This window comes from Cygnus atratus, chromosome Z (assembly GCF_013377495.2).
Source record: "Cygnus atratus isolate AKBS03 ecotype Queensland, Australia chromosome Z, CAtr_DNAZoo_HiC_assembly, whole genome shotgun sequence".
Taxonomy (NCBI): Eukaryota; Metazoa; Chordata; class Aves; order Anseriformes; family Anatidae; genus Cygnus; species Cygnus atratus.
In genome coordinates, this window is record NC_066396.1 from 82328360 (window position 1) to 82341690 (window position 13331).

Sequence of the window (13331 nt, forward strand, 5' to 3'; positions counted from 1 at the left end):
TTCCTTTTTTTCCCTCCCTTTCCCCCCCTTTTTCCTTCTCCCGCCCGGGAGCAGCCGGCCCCCGAGAGTTTTGCCCGAAGTGGCAGCAGCGCAGCCACCGAACCCCCCTCCCCTCCCCCTCCCTCCGAGGGGGCTCTGATACAGCAGGGGGGCGCCGGGGGGCGCCGGGGGCACGGTGGACGGGGCGGGGGTGTCCCACAACTCCCCTTTTCCCCTTGTCGTCGACCACCCTCTTGGGGTCCGCTCCCCGAGGGAGGAAATCCGGGGGGCATCCGGCGACCCCTTCCCCATGCCCCTGTCCGCCAACGGGGCGACGACCCCGTCGGAGCGGCGGCGACCCCAGACTCCAGACCCCGGACCCCAGGCCCCACGCCCCGGCGGCGGCGGCGGTCCCGGCGCTGTCCGTGGTGCTGGGCCCGCCCCGAGCGCCGCGAAGCCCGGCCCTCTCCGCCCGCCTCGGAGACAGAGAGGAGTCCCCAACCCGCCCCATCCCACCCACCCCATCTCATCACAATCCCATCCCAATCCAATCCCACCTCTCCCACCTCAACCCCATCCCATCCCATCCCATCCCAATCCCATCCCATCCCATCCCATCCCATCCCATCCCATCCCATCCCATCCCATCCCATCCCATCCCAGTTCTATCCCATCCTATCTCATTCCTCCCATCCCACCCCATCCAAATCCCCTCCCAATCCCATCCCACCCCTCTCACTTCAACCCCATCCCATCCCACCTCACCCCATCGCAATTCCATCCCATCCCATCCCGGGTGCTCCCTGACCCATCCGCACAGCCGCCGCTTTTCAGGAACTTTGCCCCCGCCCAGGAGGTCGCTTTATGTCGGGAACCCGCCTAAAATGCCACAAGGATCCCCCCCGCAGCCCCTGTCCGTTGCGGTTCGGGTGTCCCCAGCCCTCCCGAAGATGTACACCGAGTTGGCTGAAAGTGCCAAGGAAAACCACTTCGCATCCAGATTTTATTGGTAACCTTAATGGTAATACAAAAATAAAAATAAAATCCAAGCGCACTCGAAGAGGGGAGCATCTCCCAAACAGCTCAGCCGGTCCCCATTCGAGAACAATCCAAATCTGGCTATTTAAATCAGCAAGAACCTCGGTGGGAGCAAAAGTAAGGGTTACACCTGCAAGAAAGGGACCGAAAACCACGAAAAGCTGGCAAAAGCGATCATCAAAGTGGCAACACCTCGCCTGGTATTTGCTGAGAACCACCGGCCCAGTATTTACGGGTCCCGAGTACCGCTGGTGCCTTTCTGCACCCCACGGGAACCCGCAGGGGCAGGATCCGTGCTGGGGGGAGGCAATTCTGTGCCGCCTGCTGCGGTGGGCGAGGAGGGCTCCTCGCATCATCTGCTTCGCTGTGCAAAACAAAACTGCATTTCTTCGTGTGGCGAGCCAGCCTGGCAAAGGGAGGGTGTAAAACGGCCCCGGGAGGGGAGGGAAGATGCGCGGGAGGGGTATTTGTCTAATGGTGCCGGGGGTAGCAGCTTTAAGGAAGGAGTGTGAAGGCACAAGTCTGCGGACGGTCCCTTGCCAGTCGATAGGGGATTAGGTAGGGCTTGAGTAAAAGAGGAATGGAAATGACAAAAGACCCAGGCCTTTCCAGAGAAGGGTCAGCTCTCTCCTGCGCCGCACTTAGTGGGAAATCACTGCTGCTATTGTCTCCGTCGGGACAAATCAGCCCGCGGAGCCGGCCCCCGGAAATATTCCCATTTGCCTGACCCCATCTGAGGGGTCCTGGGGGCAGTGGGGGGCGGGCAGGCACCTCTCGCCTTTCCCACTCGTGTTTCACCTCCTTCAGGCAAAGGGAGAAGGCGGTGCTGGCGCGTGGGAGCCGCCGGGGAGCCAAAACTCGCTCAAAGTTCCCGGGAAACCCACCCAGCTCCCCCGGGAAAATAGTAAATACCTCCCCCAGGAATAAAAAAAATATAATAATAAAAATGACCGGGGGCTGAGCGCTGCTGGCACGGGGCCGGGAAGCGGTGCTGGCAGCGAGTGAGACTTTTGGGGCAGGGGTCTGCTGCCCAAAAACCGTGCGGGACCCCCGGCAGGGCTGCAAGCCGCAGGTTCTCCCCCTGCAAAGTCCCAAAGTTAAACCAGGGCGGCGTGGACCGGGACCCGCAGCTCACCTCCAGCCTGAGAGGTCCCCCCAAGTGTCGATGAAAACGTTCACTTCTGCTTTTATTCGCATTTTTATTTTTATTTATTTTTATATATATCAACTCACAGGCATTTCCAGCGGGCGAGGAGGGAGGAGGGCCTCCTGGCCGGCCCCACCGCCCCCGGCTCCCACCACCAAACCCGCTCCTCCCAGCTCCATCGGGAGCCAGACTTGTGCCACCTTGTGCGGTTGTTGCGCGCTGCTGGAGCCACGCAAACTGGGCCAGGGTTTTCTCCGCCTCTGTCTTCACACCCATCAGGGGGAATAAAACGTCTCTAAGGGGCGAAACTGCAGCCGGCGGTCGGCGCGGGCTGGGCTATGCTGTCCTCGCCGTCACGTTTGGCCACTTTTTGTTCCTGCCATTTTGTTCCTGCCATTTAGGGGACCGTGCTGAGCACGGCGAAATTTAGAGATGCGGCAAAGCTGCTTGTTTGAGTCTACTTTGAAGTAGTAATGCTAGTGGGTCTCAAATCCAGATCTACGCACTAATCTCTGGTTTCGCCTTCAAACGGAGCTGAGTTACAAAGAGCTCGGGAAGATTTTGCATCTATTCAGGAGGCACAAAATCTTTAATTTTCTGAGGAGCAAAAACTACCCAAGAAACTTCATATAGCTCCTTAGGTTTTGCTTAGCATACGTGATAAAACATTGATTGTCGCAGTTTGGTGACCCATGAAATTTGGGGGTTAGTTTTCTCTTCAGACCGGAGCATATAATTATGCAAATAAAGAGCTGTCACTGATCTAGTGAAATACTCACAAACACATGCAATCCGAAATGGAACAGAAAAGTGAAAATTTGTGGTATTATGATGGTTACAATGATAAATGACATCTCCTTCCAAGTTTCTCGAGAAGTACATTTTTCACACTTTGTCGCGCACGTCAGGATGCTGCGGTCACACGCCGCGGCGCACACACACACACACACGTCCCGCAGGATCCAGACACCCACAAATGTGTGCACAGGCACACACACACACACGCACCCATCCCTCGGCTCCTTGAGATTTCGCTCTGCCCAAGTGTGCGGTGGATGCACACATTCTTGGCAGGTTATTTTTGCTTTGGCTGACTCGAGCACGGTGCAATATGTGGCTCCACGCGGTTTTAGATGTGACACTTTCCATTTGTACTTCTGAATGAAATTCCTAGAGAGGTAAAAAAAAAAAAAAAAAAAAAAAAAAAAAGGAAAACAATTAGCGACGTTTCTCGGGGACAGGAGAAATGCACTTTCCCACGAAAAGCAGCATCTTGTGACCGAGTCCCAGAGATTCACACCGCGATGGCTGCAACCAGCGCGCAGCAATAGGCGCACAATGCAATTTCTTTGCTTCCCCCCTATTTATTATTTATTTTTTCCACAGCCCTGCTGCGTTTGGGGGTCCCCATGGGGCCGGTGGCTGATTTCCCCCAGGACCATTCTTTTCCCCCTCCTTGGCGAAGAAATGTTGCTCTCCGACGGGGTATCGGCCCCCGAACCCCTCGCCCCCCTCAGGTGTCACTCTGGTCACAATACCACGGGGATGTCGCGACACATCCCCGCCACTGGGTCCCGACGAGGTTGATTTCGGACCCCCGCCTCCGCGGAGGTCCAGCCCCAAAAAAACATCGATCCCGGAGAAAAACCCCGTGGACCCCCGGCCGCCTCTCTCGCCGTTACCTCCCCGCACGGATCGACGCCAGCAGCGCCTCCGCGCAGATTCCGCGCATCTTGCGCGGCCTTGCAGCACTGCTTGCCCGCCCCCGGGGGTCTCTCCCCGGCCAGGGGGTCCGCAGCTCCGCCGAGCATCCGCGAAACCTCCCTGCAGGCTCCACCCGGTTTATTACCGCTGTTATTTTACTCCGGGGTTAATCGGGATTAATGAAGGGCGGCGTGGAGGGCCGCGCACCCCGCGGAGTGGGGGGTGTGGGGATGGGCACGGGGGGGCTGGGGGTGAGGGAGCACCCCCGGGTCCGTCACCCCACGGTGGATTTTTTGGGGGGAACCCAGGCGTTTGGGGGGAGCAGCCCCCGGCGGTACCTGCTGAGGGTATCGGCGCTGGGACACAGGAGGCGGGATAAGCGCATCTTTATTTTGGCACGGAGTCCTCGGGGGGACCCCCTGCGCTTCGCAGTCCCTTACAGAAGCACAACCCGAGGCGAACGCGCGGTAGGTAAAAGCCCCGAGAAAAGGGCGGCTGTTACAAGAGATTTTTTTTTTTTTTTTTGCAAAACTTCGTTTCTCGTCGACGCGCAGACAAATAAATCCGTCCCCACGACGCTTGGCACCTCGCCGCCTCCCCCGGCGCAGGTCAAAGCTCCCCGGGAAGAGCACAGAAACCCCAAATGCGCCCTCCCACCAGGGGGGAAAGGTCGAGGGCGGCTGCACACCGAGCCCCTCTCCCCATCTTCCCCCCCCCAGGCTTCAGGCTCCCCGTAGGGTAAACCCCGCTAAAAGGAGGATTTCGGCTCCAAACCGGCCGGTCGTCCGGCCCGTGCACCCCCGAGGGGCTCTGCACCCGGAGGTACCGGCCCCCTCCCTGTCCCCAAAATAATTCCCGAACCCCAGGTGCGCCACGGGGAGCATCCCACCAGCGGGGGTCCCGAACCCACCGGCACCGTTTTTGCCTCCCCGTCGCTAACCACATCGGAGGCGAGGCCGGTACGGCCGGTGAATAAAAAAAAAAAAAGATCACTAATTTCGCTTCATCAAAACGAAAAGAGCTTAATTAGCGCGCTCGCAGGCCGGGCACGCTGTCAGGCACGTCTCGGGATGCGTGGCCGAAAGTTGCCGGCACCGAGGGCGGCGGTGGGGGGACCGGGGGGGACCTGGGGGGGACCCAGGAGGGGTACAGGGGGGACAAGGCGGGACAAGGGGGGTCCAGCCCGGGCGGGGGCGGCGTAAGCAGGGAGCCCAGGCCCCGGGGATCGCCACGGGACAGCAAGTCATTACAAATCCAGCATATTAAAAATGAAGCATCTTTGCATTTAAAAATAAACGGGAAAATGTGCTCTCATTTTTTTTTTCTGTCTCTCTCCCTCTTTTTTTTTTTTTTTTGCCGTCATATTTCACAGTGTGATCCAGGTGGTTAATGAATAGGCATTTTTTAAGTGGAGCTTTCAAAATGAAGATAAGATCCACAGATAATGCCATTGATCCGGCAGGAGGAGAAAATCTCTACAACAAAGGGGCTTTCCCATAAAACTGGATCAAACTTCTTCGACCCTCCTATCAGCAGAAAATGAAAGACTGAAGAGTTGATCCCACTTGGTCCCAGAGAAAGAGAAGGCGACTGACTCTGAAATCACTACCGAAATCATGGGCTTGTTAGCACTTCTGAGTTAGAGCCCTCTTTATAAAAGAGTAATTTGTGGTTTGTTCTGTCTCAAACTAGAAGGAAGCAGCAAAAATCCTGCAGGCAATGGGACCACGACGAAGCTGTTAAATTCTGGCATCAGCCTGGTGCAGGGCTATGTCAGGGCAATTAGAGCTGCACCACGCTGCACTGTGCAGTACCACTGTCAGCCTTAATCTGCGTGCTGATGGGCAGCACGAAATCCAAGTTACAGCCCACAGGAAGCACAACCAGTGAACCCATATTGCTTTGACAGTTGCACTCATCTAGAAATAATGTAAAACGCTATTTAGATGTATACATCACGACCTTATGCTCTAGGAAGAAAACAATCTAATGAGGGGCTGGGAGACTGCTCGCAGGAAGCAAGCAGTGAAGAGGTTTCCCCCTTCGTCCTCCTTTTACAATTCTTCATATTTTATTCTGTTGGAGCGCCGCGTCGGGGTCGGCTTCACTGAGCTGTTCTTTGCCTCCAGGGCTTCACTGAAGAACCTGAAGATGGACGGGAAGCTCTTCCAGGAGGTCAGCTCGTGGCGCTCCGTACCTGCAGAACAGAGGGGACAGAGTGACCAGGGGATGCTGCATGCCACAGCTGGCCCCGTGCCCGGGGCATCATAGAGAAACAACAACAGCAACCATCCACACCCACACCCACACCCACATCCACACCCACACCCACCCACATCCACATCCACATCCACATCCACATCCACATCCACATCCACATCCACATCCACATCCATCTGCACCCATGCTCGTGTGGGAGCCACACACCCTGCAGACTGGGAAGGTGAGGACCCTGCAGCATGGTGACAGCACTAACTCCATGAAGGAATGTTTGCTCTTCAGAGCTGGAACACCTTGTCCCATTTTCTTTGTGTTTCCTATTGTTTTTTGTTTGTTTGTTTGTTTTTGTTTTGTTTTTTGTCCAATACATGTGTTTTGGCCCAATACATGTGTTTTGACCAAGACGGGACACCATACCCTAGCAGCACTGCCTTCCTCGATAGACCCATACTTGATGAACCCATACATGATGTGTGGGCAGAAAACACGAGCCTTTCCACTTACCCGCACACAAATTCACCCATACCTCATCGTTTTGGAGAGAACCTCTGTTACTTTGCAAGCGTTTCCTTGAATGCCTCTCACATTTGCTTTACTAAAAAAAATAAATAAAAAGCAGCAAAACAGCCCCCAAATGAAACCAAAACGCACGCCCACCCTCCCGCGGAGACGAGGAGCCAAGAGTGGCGGAAGAGTTGGGACCTCTTCCTGGATAACCCAATTATGCGGGGATGCTGCCGGGAAGTCTCTGGATCCTGGGCCTCCGTTTGATACTTTAACATTGTTAATGATAATTCTTTAGTCTGTAATAGTAGGTCATTGCTATGGTTACTCTACAATGGTGTAACACTTCGCTTTCCCCTTCAGCTATTCGCTCAGACCCAGTAACCACATTTGTTGCTTAGCAACAGTTTTGTGACAGCATCACAATCTGGGGGTGACGACAATGAAGGACACGGTGGCCCTGGATGGCCCTGGAGGGGATGCCACCCTCCAGGGATGCTGGGCACAGTGCCGCCACTGTGGTGCTCCTGCGGGACCCTCATCATCCTCGCGGGACGCAAGTCCTTGGCACAGCGCCTCTGGGAGGAGGCCTCCGGTGGAGGCCTGGCCCTTCGCCTCTCCTCCCCTGTATGCCCAGAGGCAACCACCCCATGATTTCCCCCAAAAAAGCCCTCTGCAGAGAGTTGACTGCTTCCCACACAAAGAGACGTCCGCCTACAAAGGCAATGTGCGCCGCACACACACGCACATTCCCACACGCCCATCTCCCACGTTTGTCCTAGGGAGACAGCTTGTGACACCTTGTGCAAATTTCCTGGGGCATCTTTCACTCAAACACTTCCCACCTCCGAATCCATCCCGCCATTTGCAGAGCTGCTGCGGTGGGGGCCAATCCGTCATGCCTTGTGGGTGCCCCCGACGCAGCCCCGCGGGACAATGGCACAAGTGTGGGTTTTATGGAGGGGTGCTCCTTTGCTGCTGGGCCTTCTCGCACTCTCGTGTCACATTATGTTCATTCCCTCTTCCCTTCCTTTTCTTTCTTTCTTTTCTTTCTTTCTTTCTTTCTTTCTTTCTTTCTTTCTTTCTTTCTTTCTTTCTTTCTTTCTTTCCTTCCTTCCTTCCTTCCTTCCTTCCTTCCTTCCTTCTTTCTTTCCTTTCCTTCTTTCCTTCTTTCTTTCTTTCTTTCTTTCTTTCTTTCTTTCTTTCTTTCTTTCTTTCTTTCTTTCTTTCTTTCTTTCTTTCTCTTTCTTTCTCTCTCTCCCTCTTTCTTTTTCTTTCTTTCTTTCTTTCTTTCTTTCTTTCTTTCTTTCTTTCTTTCTTTCTTTCTTTCTTTCTTTCTTTCTTTCTTTCTTTCTTTCTTTCTTTCTTTCTTTCTTTCTTTCTTTTTTCCTTTCTTTCTTTCTTTCTTTCTTTCTTTCTTTCTTTCTTTCTTTCTTTCTTTCTTTCTTTCTTTCTTTCTTTTCCCCATTTCCTTCTCTCTCTCGCTCATCAACAACATTCCTCCTTTGTGAAAGGGCCATCCAGAAACAAAAAATGGCAAAACAATAAGTTTCAGAAGCCTTCCCTTCCCTTTCTCAGCCTTGCCTTCTCCCATGCACTCTTCTCTTTCCCTCAAGAGAGATCAGGCTCACATTCACTGGTGTTACTGAAACTGATTAACCTAAAGCTTTCCTGTAGCAACCCCTCTCAACCCACCCCTCTCAAAAAACAATTCAAGCTTTGAGTCTAGAGGGATTCGATGATTCAGCGGTCTAAAGCAATTTTAACACTCACTATTTTCCCTTTCCTAGTAACAATCTCACTGACAGATGAACAATTTCCCTGGTGATAAAATCACTACAATGGCTATTTAGTTTCTGGGATTATGATGATTCTTTGCTTGATTAATATTGCAATAAGAAAAGCTTGCCAAGTATCTGCCTTGGCTCTTTACAGTCATTTAAAGGTCAAATTTTGTCCTTACTTATTCACATTCAACTACTACTAAAGGGAGAGCCCTAAAAATTTAACACTGCACAGACTGTACATTTATGATTTATATACCAAAGGCTTGGAAAATTAGACAGAAGGAAGAGGAGTTATGTCCTCAGGGTGATGACAGATTTGGCCATAAGGCTTTTGCCAGAGGAAAAATATCGTTGACGAATGTAATCTCAATCATGTATTTAGCAGTAGACAAATCTAAATTAAATGCATGAGAAGCCATCTATTTTTTGATTGAAAGAATCGTTTGTGAGAGTCAGATAATACGAGGCGGCTGTACTACAGCTGAGATACTCTAAGGTATATATCCTCTTGGCTCTTTTAGCCTCTCGGCTAATTTCGATGGCCGTGATTATAAACTGCACAGTGCGGTTAAGCAATGGGCTGTAGCACAGGTACAGTGGTTCACGACATTCATTCTCGGAAAAATCTGAGGAGCACGGTGCAACAAAAGGACATATGATGGCCGCCAAGTGTGGGAGACAGCTGGAATGTCCTAAAACAAGCCAAGGCTACTGCTGCCGAAGAATCAGAGCCATTGATCCCGCCTCTCCGGACCCCGCAAAGACCTGGAGGGGCAGTCCAAGGGCTTCCTGAGGACCCGCAGAGGAACGGGAGCTGGGGGAGCACCAGTATGGCACAGCTGGACAAAATGCAGGAGCAGCCAAGGGTTTGAGACAGCAGTGACCTGCCGGCTGCTGGTGTGGAAGAAGGCAGGGGAAATGGTGTTGTGTCAAGTTCAGGGCACCGCAGGGGAGCAGCACCAAGGCAAGGGCGGATCTGGCAACCAGGAGGGAAAATGAGCAATGACTAACACAGCCAACGGGTTTCAGAATCAATTTACACACAGCAAGAAAGAGATACTGACAGTTGGAAATAACACAGGCTTGATGATACAGTTGTTCATACAAAAAATCAGGTGAGGGAATACTCACTAAAATTTAATATACAAATCACCGGGTCTGGATGACATGCATCTGAGGGTCTTCGGGGAACCAGTTAATGAACTTGCTGAACTACTGGCAATTATTTCTGAGAACTCATGCACAATCAGGTAGGCACCAGAGGACTGGGGCAGGGGGAGGAAGAAAAACAATGCTAATTTGAGAAAAGAAGGATTAAATGAAATCACCACACATAATATTTACCTTTGAATATTATTAAAGTAAGAGATTGACATTTAAAAAAAAACAACAACCCCACAGGCGCCTTTAGGAGAACAGAAGCTGTAGAACAAAACAGGCTCAGATTTCACAAGAACAGATAAAAACCAACTCGCCCACTTCACTGAACCACAGAATCCAGCAGACAGAAGATGGGGCCGTGACCGCATCCTCCTGCATAGGCCAGTTGGACACCATGAGCGCAGGAGGGATGTGGGGCATCGCCTGCAGCATGGTGCCACCACCACAGCACACCTTGCCTCTTGCACGCCCACCGTGCCCGCGGCGACCACCGCAGTGTCCACAGGTCTTTGGTCCTGCGCCTCATCCTGGCACTGTCCCTTGCCTCTGGGTGGGCTGGGGCTGTCCGAGCTTCTTGGGAGCTGGCTAGAGTGCTTTGGAAGAGAAATAATAGGTGTGGTGCAGGGCTGGAAATAGAGCTGTGGTGTCACTGAGGGATTGGTGTTAGGGCTTATGTCTTTTAAACACGGTTATTAGTGATCTGAGAGAATAATGGGAGCACTTATTAGTTAGCTGGATGAATTAGCAGGTGATACAGAGAAGAGGACATGAAGAAAAAGAAGGGAGAGAGAAGAAATAATACTAATATTGATACTAATACTGATACTGATAGTGATACTGATAAATACTAATATTGATACTACTAATAGTAACGCTAATATGAATACGAATATGAATTATGAATACTAATGCTAATGCTATGGCTAATACTAATGCTAACAAATATTAACACTAATATACTAATACTGATACGGATACTAATAAATGCTAATACTAATATTGATACTAATACTAATGCTAATACTAATAAATATGAATACTGATACTGATATCTATAATTACTAATATTGACACTGATACCAATATTGATACTGGTACTGACACTAATACTAATATTGACAATGACACTAATACTAATATTGACACCAATACTAATGCTAACAAAACAACAGCAATAACAACAATAACAAAAACAATAATATAAAAATAAATAATAATAGTTAATAACAGGAGCCTAAATGGGCAGGAAAAATGGAAGAGGGAAGAAAAGGACCTAGGAGATCGTATCGGTGCCTGCCGAGGTGGCATTGTGTTGCATGTGAGCACGGTGCAGACGACCCCCGTGCCACGCAGGCCTCCCTGCTGCCTCTGCACCTTGGTCCCTGGTTGGCAGTGCCCTACAGGAGGGACACTACGCTGCCCACCCGCAGGCTCCATCCCCACTGCTCACTCCGGCGTGGTGATCCCCAGCTGCATGGCACAAAGGTGTCCCCCTGCCGCGCCTCCCCACTGTGTGGGACAAAAACCTCCTCCCATGGTGTTTGGAGGCTGCGAGGCACAAAGGAGGCCCCCCACTGGGCTGATAAGATGTGTGGGACAAAGGTTTCCCAAGCCGCGCAGGAGCAGAGTGGGACCTGGAAGCCTGTCCCTGAGTGGAGATGCTTCTGCAGGGGGAAGTGTCCAGGTTGGGAAGTTTCTCCGCTGAGACCAGCCGCGATGCTGGCCTCGGGTCCGGTCCCTGAGGCAGCAGCACCTCCTGCAACACCATAGGCTTTGAAATGAATTAAGGGTGCTCTGCACCTCAGGATTTAGTCCCTGATGGAGCAGGCAGTGTCGCAGCTCTCCATGAAGCACCTCGCGTAGTGGAAAGCTTCCACCTGGCCTCAGTGGGAGCCACACCGGGAGGACCCTCGGTGCCACGTCTGTCATCCCAGGCACTGAGCCACACCAGTACCAAGCCTTGCCAAGGCCTCCTCCAGGGCTTCTGGGGCATTCACACGAACAGCAGTGCTTGAGCACTCACTAAGTGTGCTTTCACTCATGTTTCCACAACATGGAGGAGCAACGCTAAACACACAAAGAGATGATGGGCCACGTTCCCTCTGGCCCAGGGAGGTGAATGCAGTTCACAAGGCCTTGATGGAAATGCCTCTCTTTCCTTGTCACTATATCTACACACACAGTCTTCACTCTTGATCCTCACGTATGCCATTGTGTAACGGTGTAATGACGCAATGATGCTGTCTAAACCTGCATGTGTGCATCAGGAAAAGGTGTATCCTACCTGCTGCACCTGTCTTTCTGGATGCTCTGAAATGACTTCCCTATCCCAGAGTTCTAACCAGGAACTTAACTTTTTAACCCCTGATTCCATCAGACGTTATCCAGAGTGACAGGTTTACCTATTTTTAATTCATAAAGTTTCTCCATTTACTATGTTTGGAGAAGGATCCCTTGGGTCTGCACAGAGAAAGTGAAATGTGCTCTGCAGAAATTACTGTGGCTGCTGCGACTGCTTTGCTCTACTGAAGTAAACCTCCAGATCTCAAAACCCAAAACAGAAGATCATCAGAAGAAGATTGGAGCATCATCAGTTGTTATATCAGGAGATTTAACAAATGTATTTGTTTAAAATCATTATGCACTTTTGACGGGGAGCACAAGAGCTTCAGGAAAAAATTGGGGAAGAGTCCATTAGCTCAAGAGGTTTGAGAAAGGATGATCTTAGGAGCTTCTGCATATGCAGTTCTGGACATCTCAGTGGTGAAGAAGTGTTAAAAGCTTAAGCAAAATTAAGAGAGAAGTCATAAACCAATTAATGAAATAGAAGCAGTGATTTCTGTAATAATAATAACAATAATAATAATAAAACCACACACACACAAAAGAACAAAACCTTGGTGTGTTTAGTTTGGCTTAGATGTAATAGTCTGTGCAGTCATGGACATGATAATAATCTAGAAGTGCCTTGGTAGGGAAATGAATTCTTTGGAGGAACCAAGAGGGAAGAACCAGGCAAAGCTGGAGGAATGAAATACAGCTTAAGTAGAGGGCTTAGTCCCACAGTAAGTTGTTTTGGATGGAGTGTTCATGTGAGGAAAATCGTGGGAAGCTGTTTGGCAATGCCAGAGAATAGACTACACATACTAAGGCACTTTATGCTTAGTTATTGCCTCCTGTGACACTGAAAACAGTGTTTACTTTTGTCGGACATTTATTATCTGTAATATCTTTACTAGAACGACAGAAACAGAGCAGCAAGGATCCCACCAGCCCAGAACAATGATTACCTCTGAACTCCGTTTTTTTTTTTTCCTCATTTACAGCACATAATCTACTCAGAAGCAGCAAGTGGTTCAGAAAGGTAACAAAATATTTAACAGCCTCCTCTTGCCCTGCACACAACTGATGTGAAGACTCATGCAAAAACGGAGTGAGAGCAAGGTTTGCAACGCGAGAAAGAGACTGGGAGCTAACACACCGTTGCAGCCGTCATTTTCACCACTGTTCATTAAATATTAAGGGCAGTCCCAAGAGCATGGGTCATTTGTTTGCTCCTCTGAGCACTAACTGGCCAAATAAGCCAAAGTTGTAAGACCGCTCGCTTCTGAGTGCAGGTCAAGTCATTTTCTTTTGAGCATGCATTATAAAAAGGAAAGGAGAGCTACTGTGTTACAAACAGGAGGAATCACAAAAAGGTTAGCAGCTGAAGGTGCAGGATGATCAACGGCGTTTAAAGAGATGGAAGAGTTTCAGAAACCCAGTGGTTTTAAGGGACTGGTCCTGGGCAG

At 50.7% G+C, this 13331-nt stretch overlaps 1 protein-coding gene across 7 annotated transcripts in view; it reads right to left on the minus strand.

The window, feature by feature from the left end:
- Nucleotides 1–4238: 4238 nt before the first annotated feature.
- Nucleotides 4239–13331, minus strand: part of FAM172A (family with sequence similarity 172 member A) — a 258669-nt gene continuing 249576 nt past the window's right edge. For 4 of the 7 annotated variants that reach the window (XM_035568052.2, XM_035568056.2, XM_035568054.2 and 1 more), the window contains one exon: nt 4239–6065. In XM_035568052.2, the coding sequence (XP_035423945.1) occupies nt 5923–6065 (143 nt within the window). In that variant the 3' untranslated portion in view covers nt 4239–5922. Of the gene's footprint in view, nt 6066–8056; nt 10134–10249; nt 10273–13331 lie in introns of those variants that run through there. The other 3 variants (XM_035568061.2, XM_035568058.2, XM_035568062.2) reach the window with 3 other exon arrangements.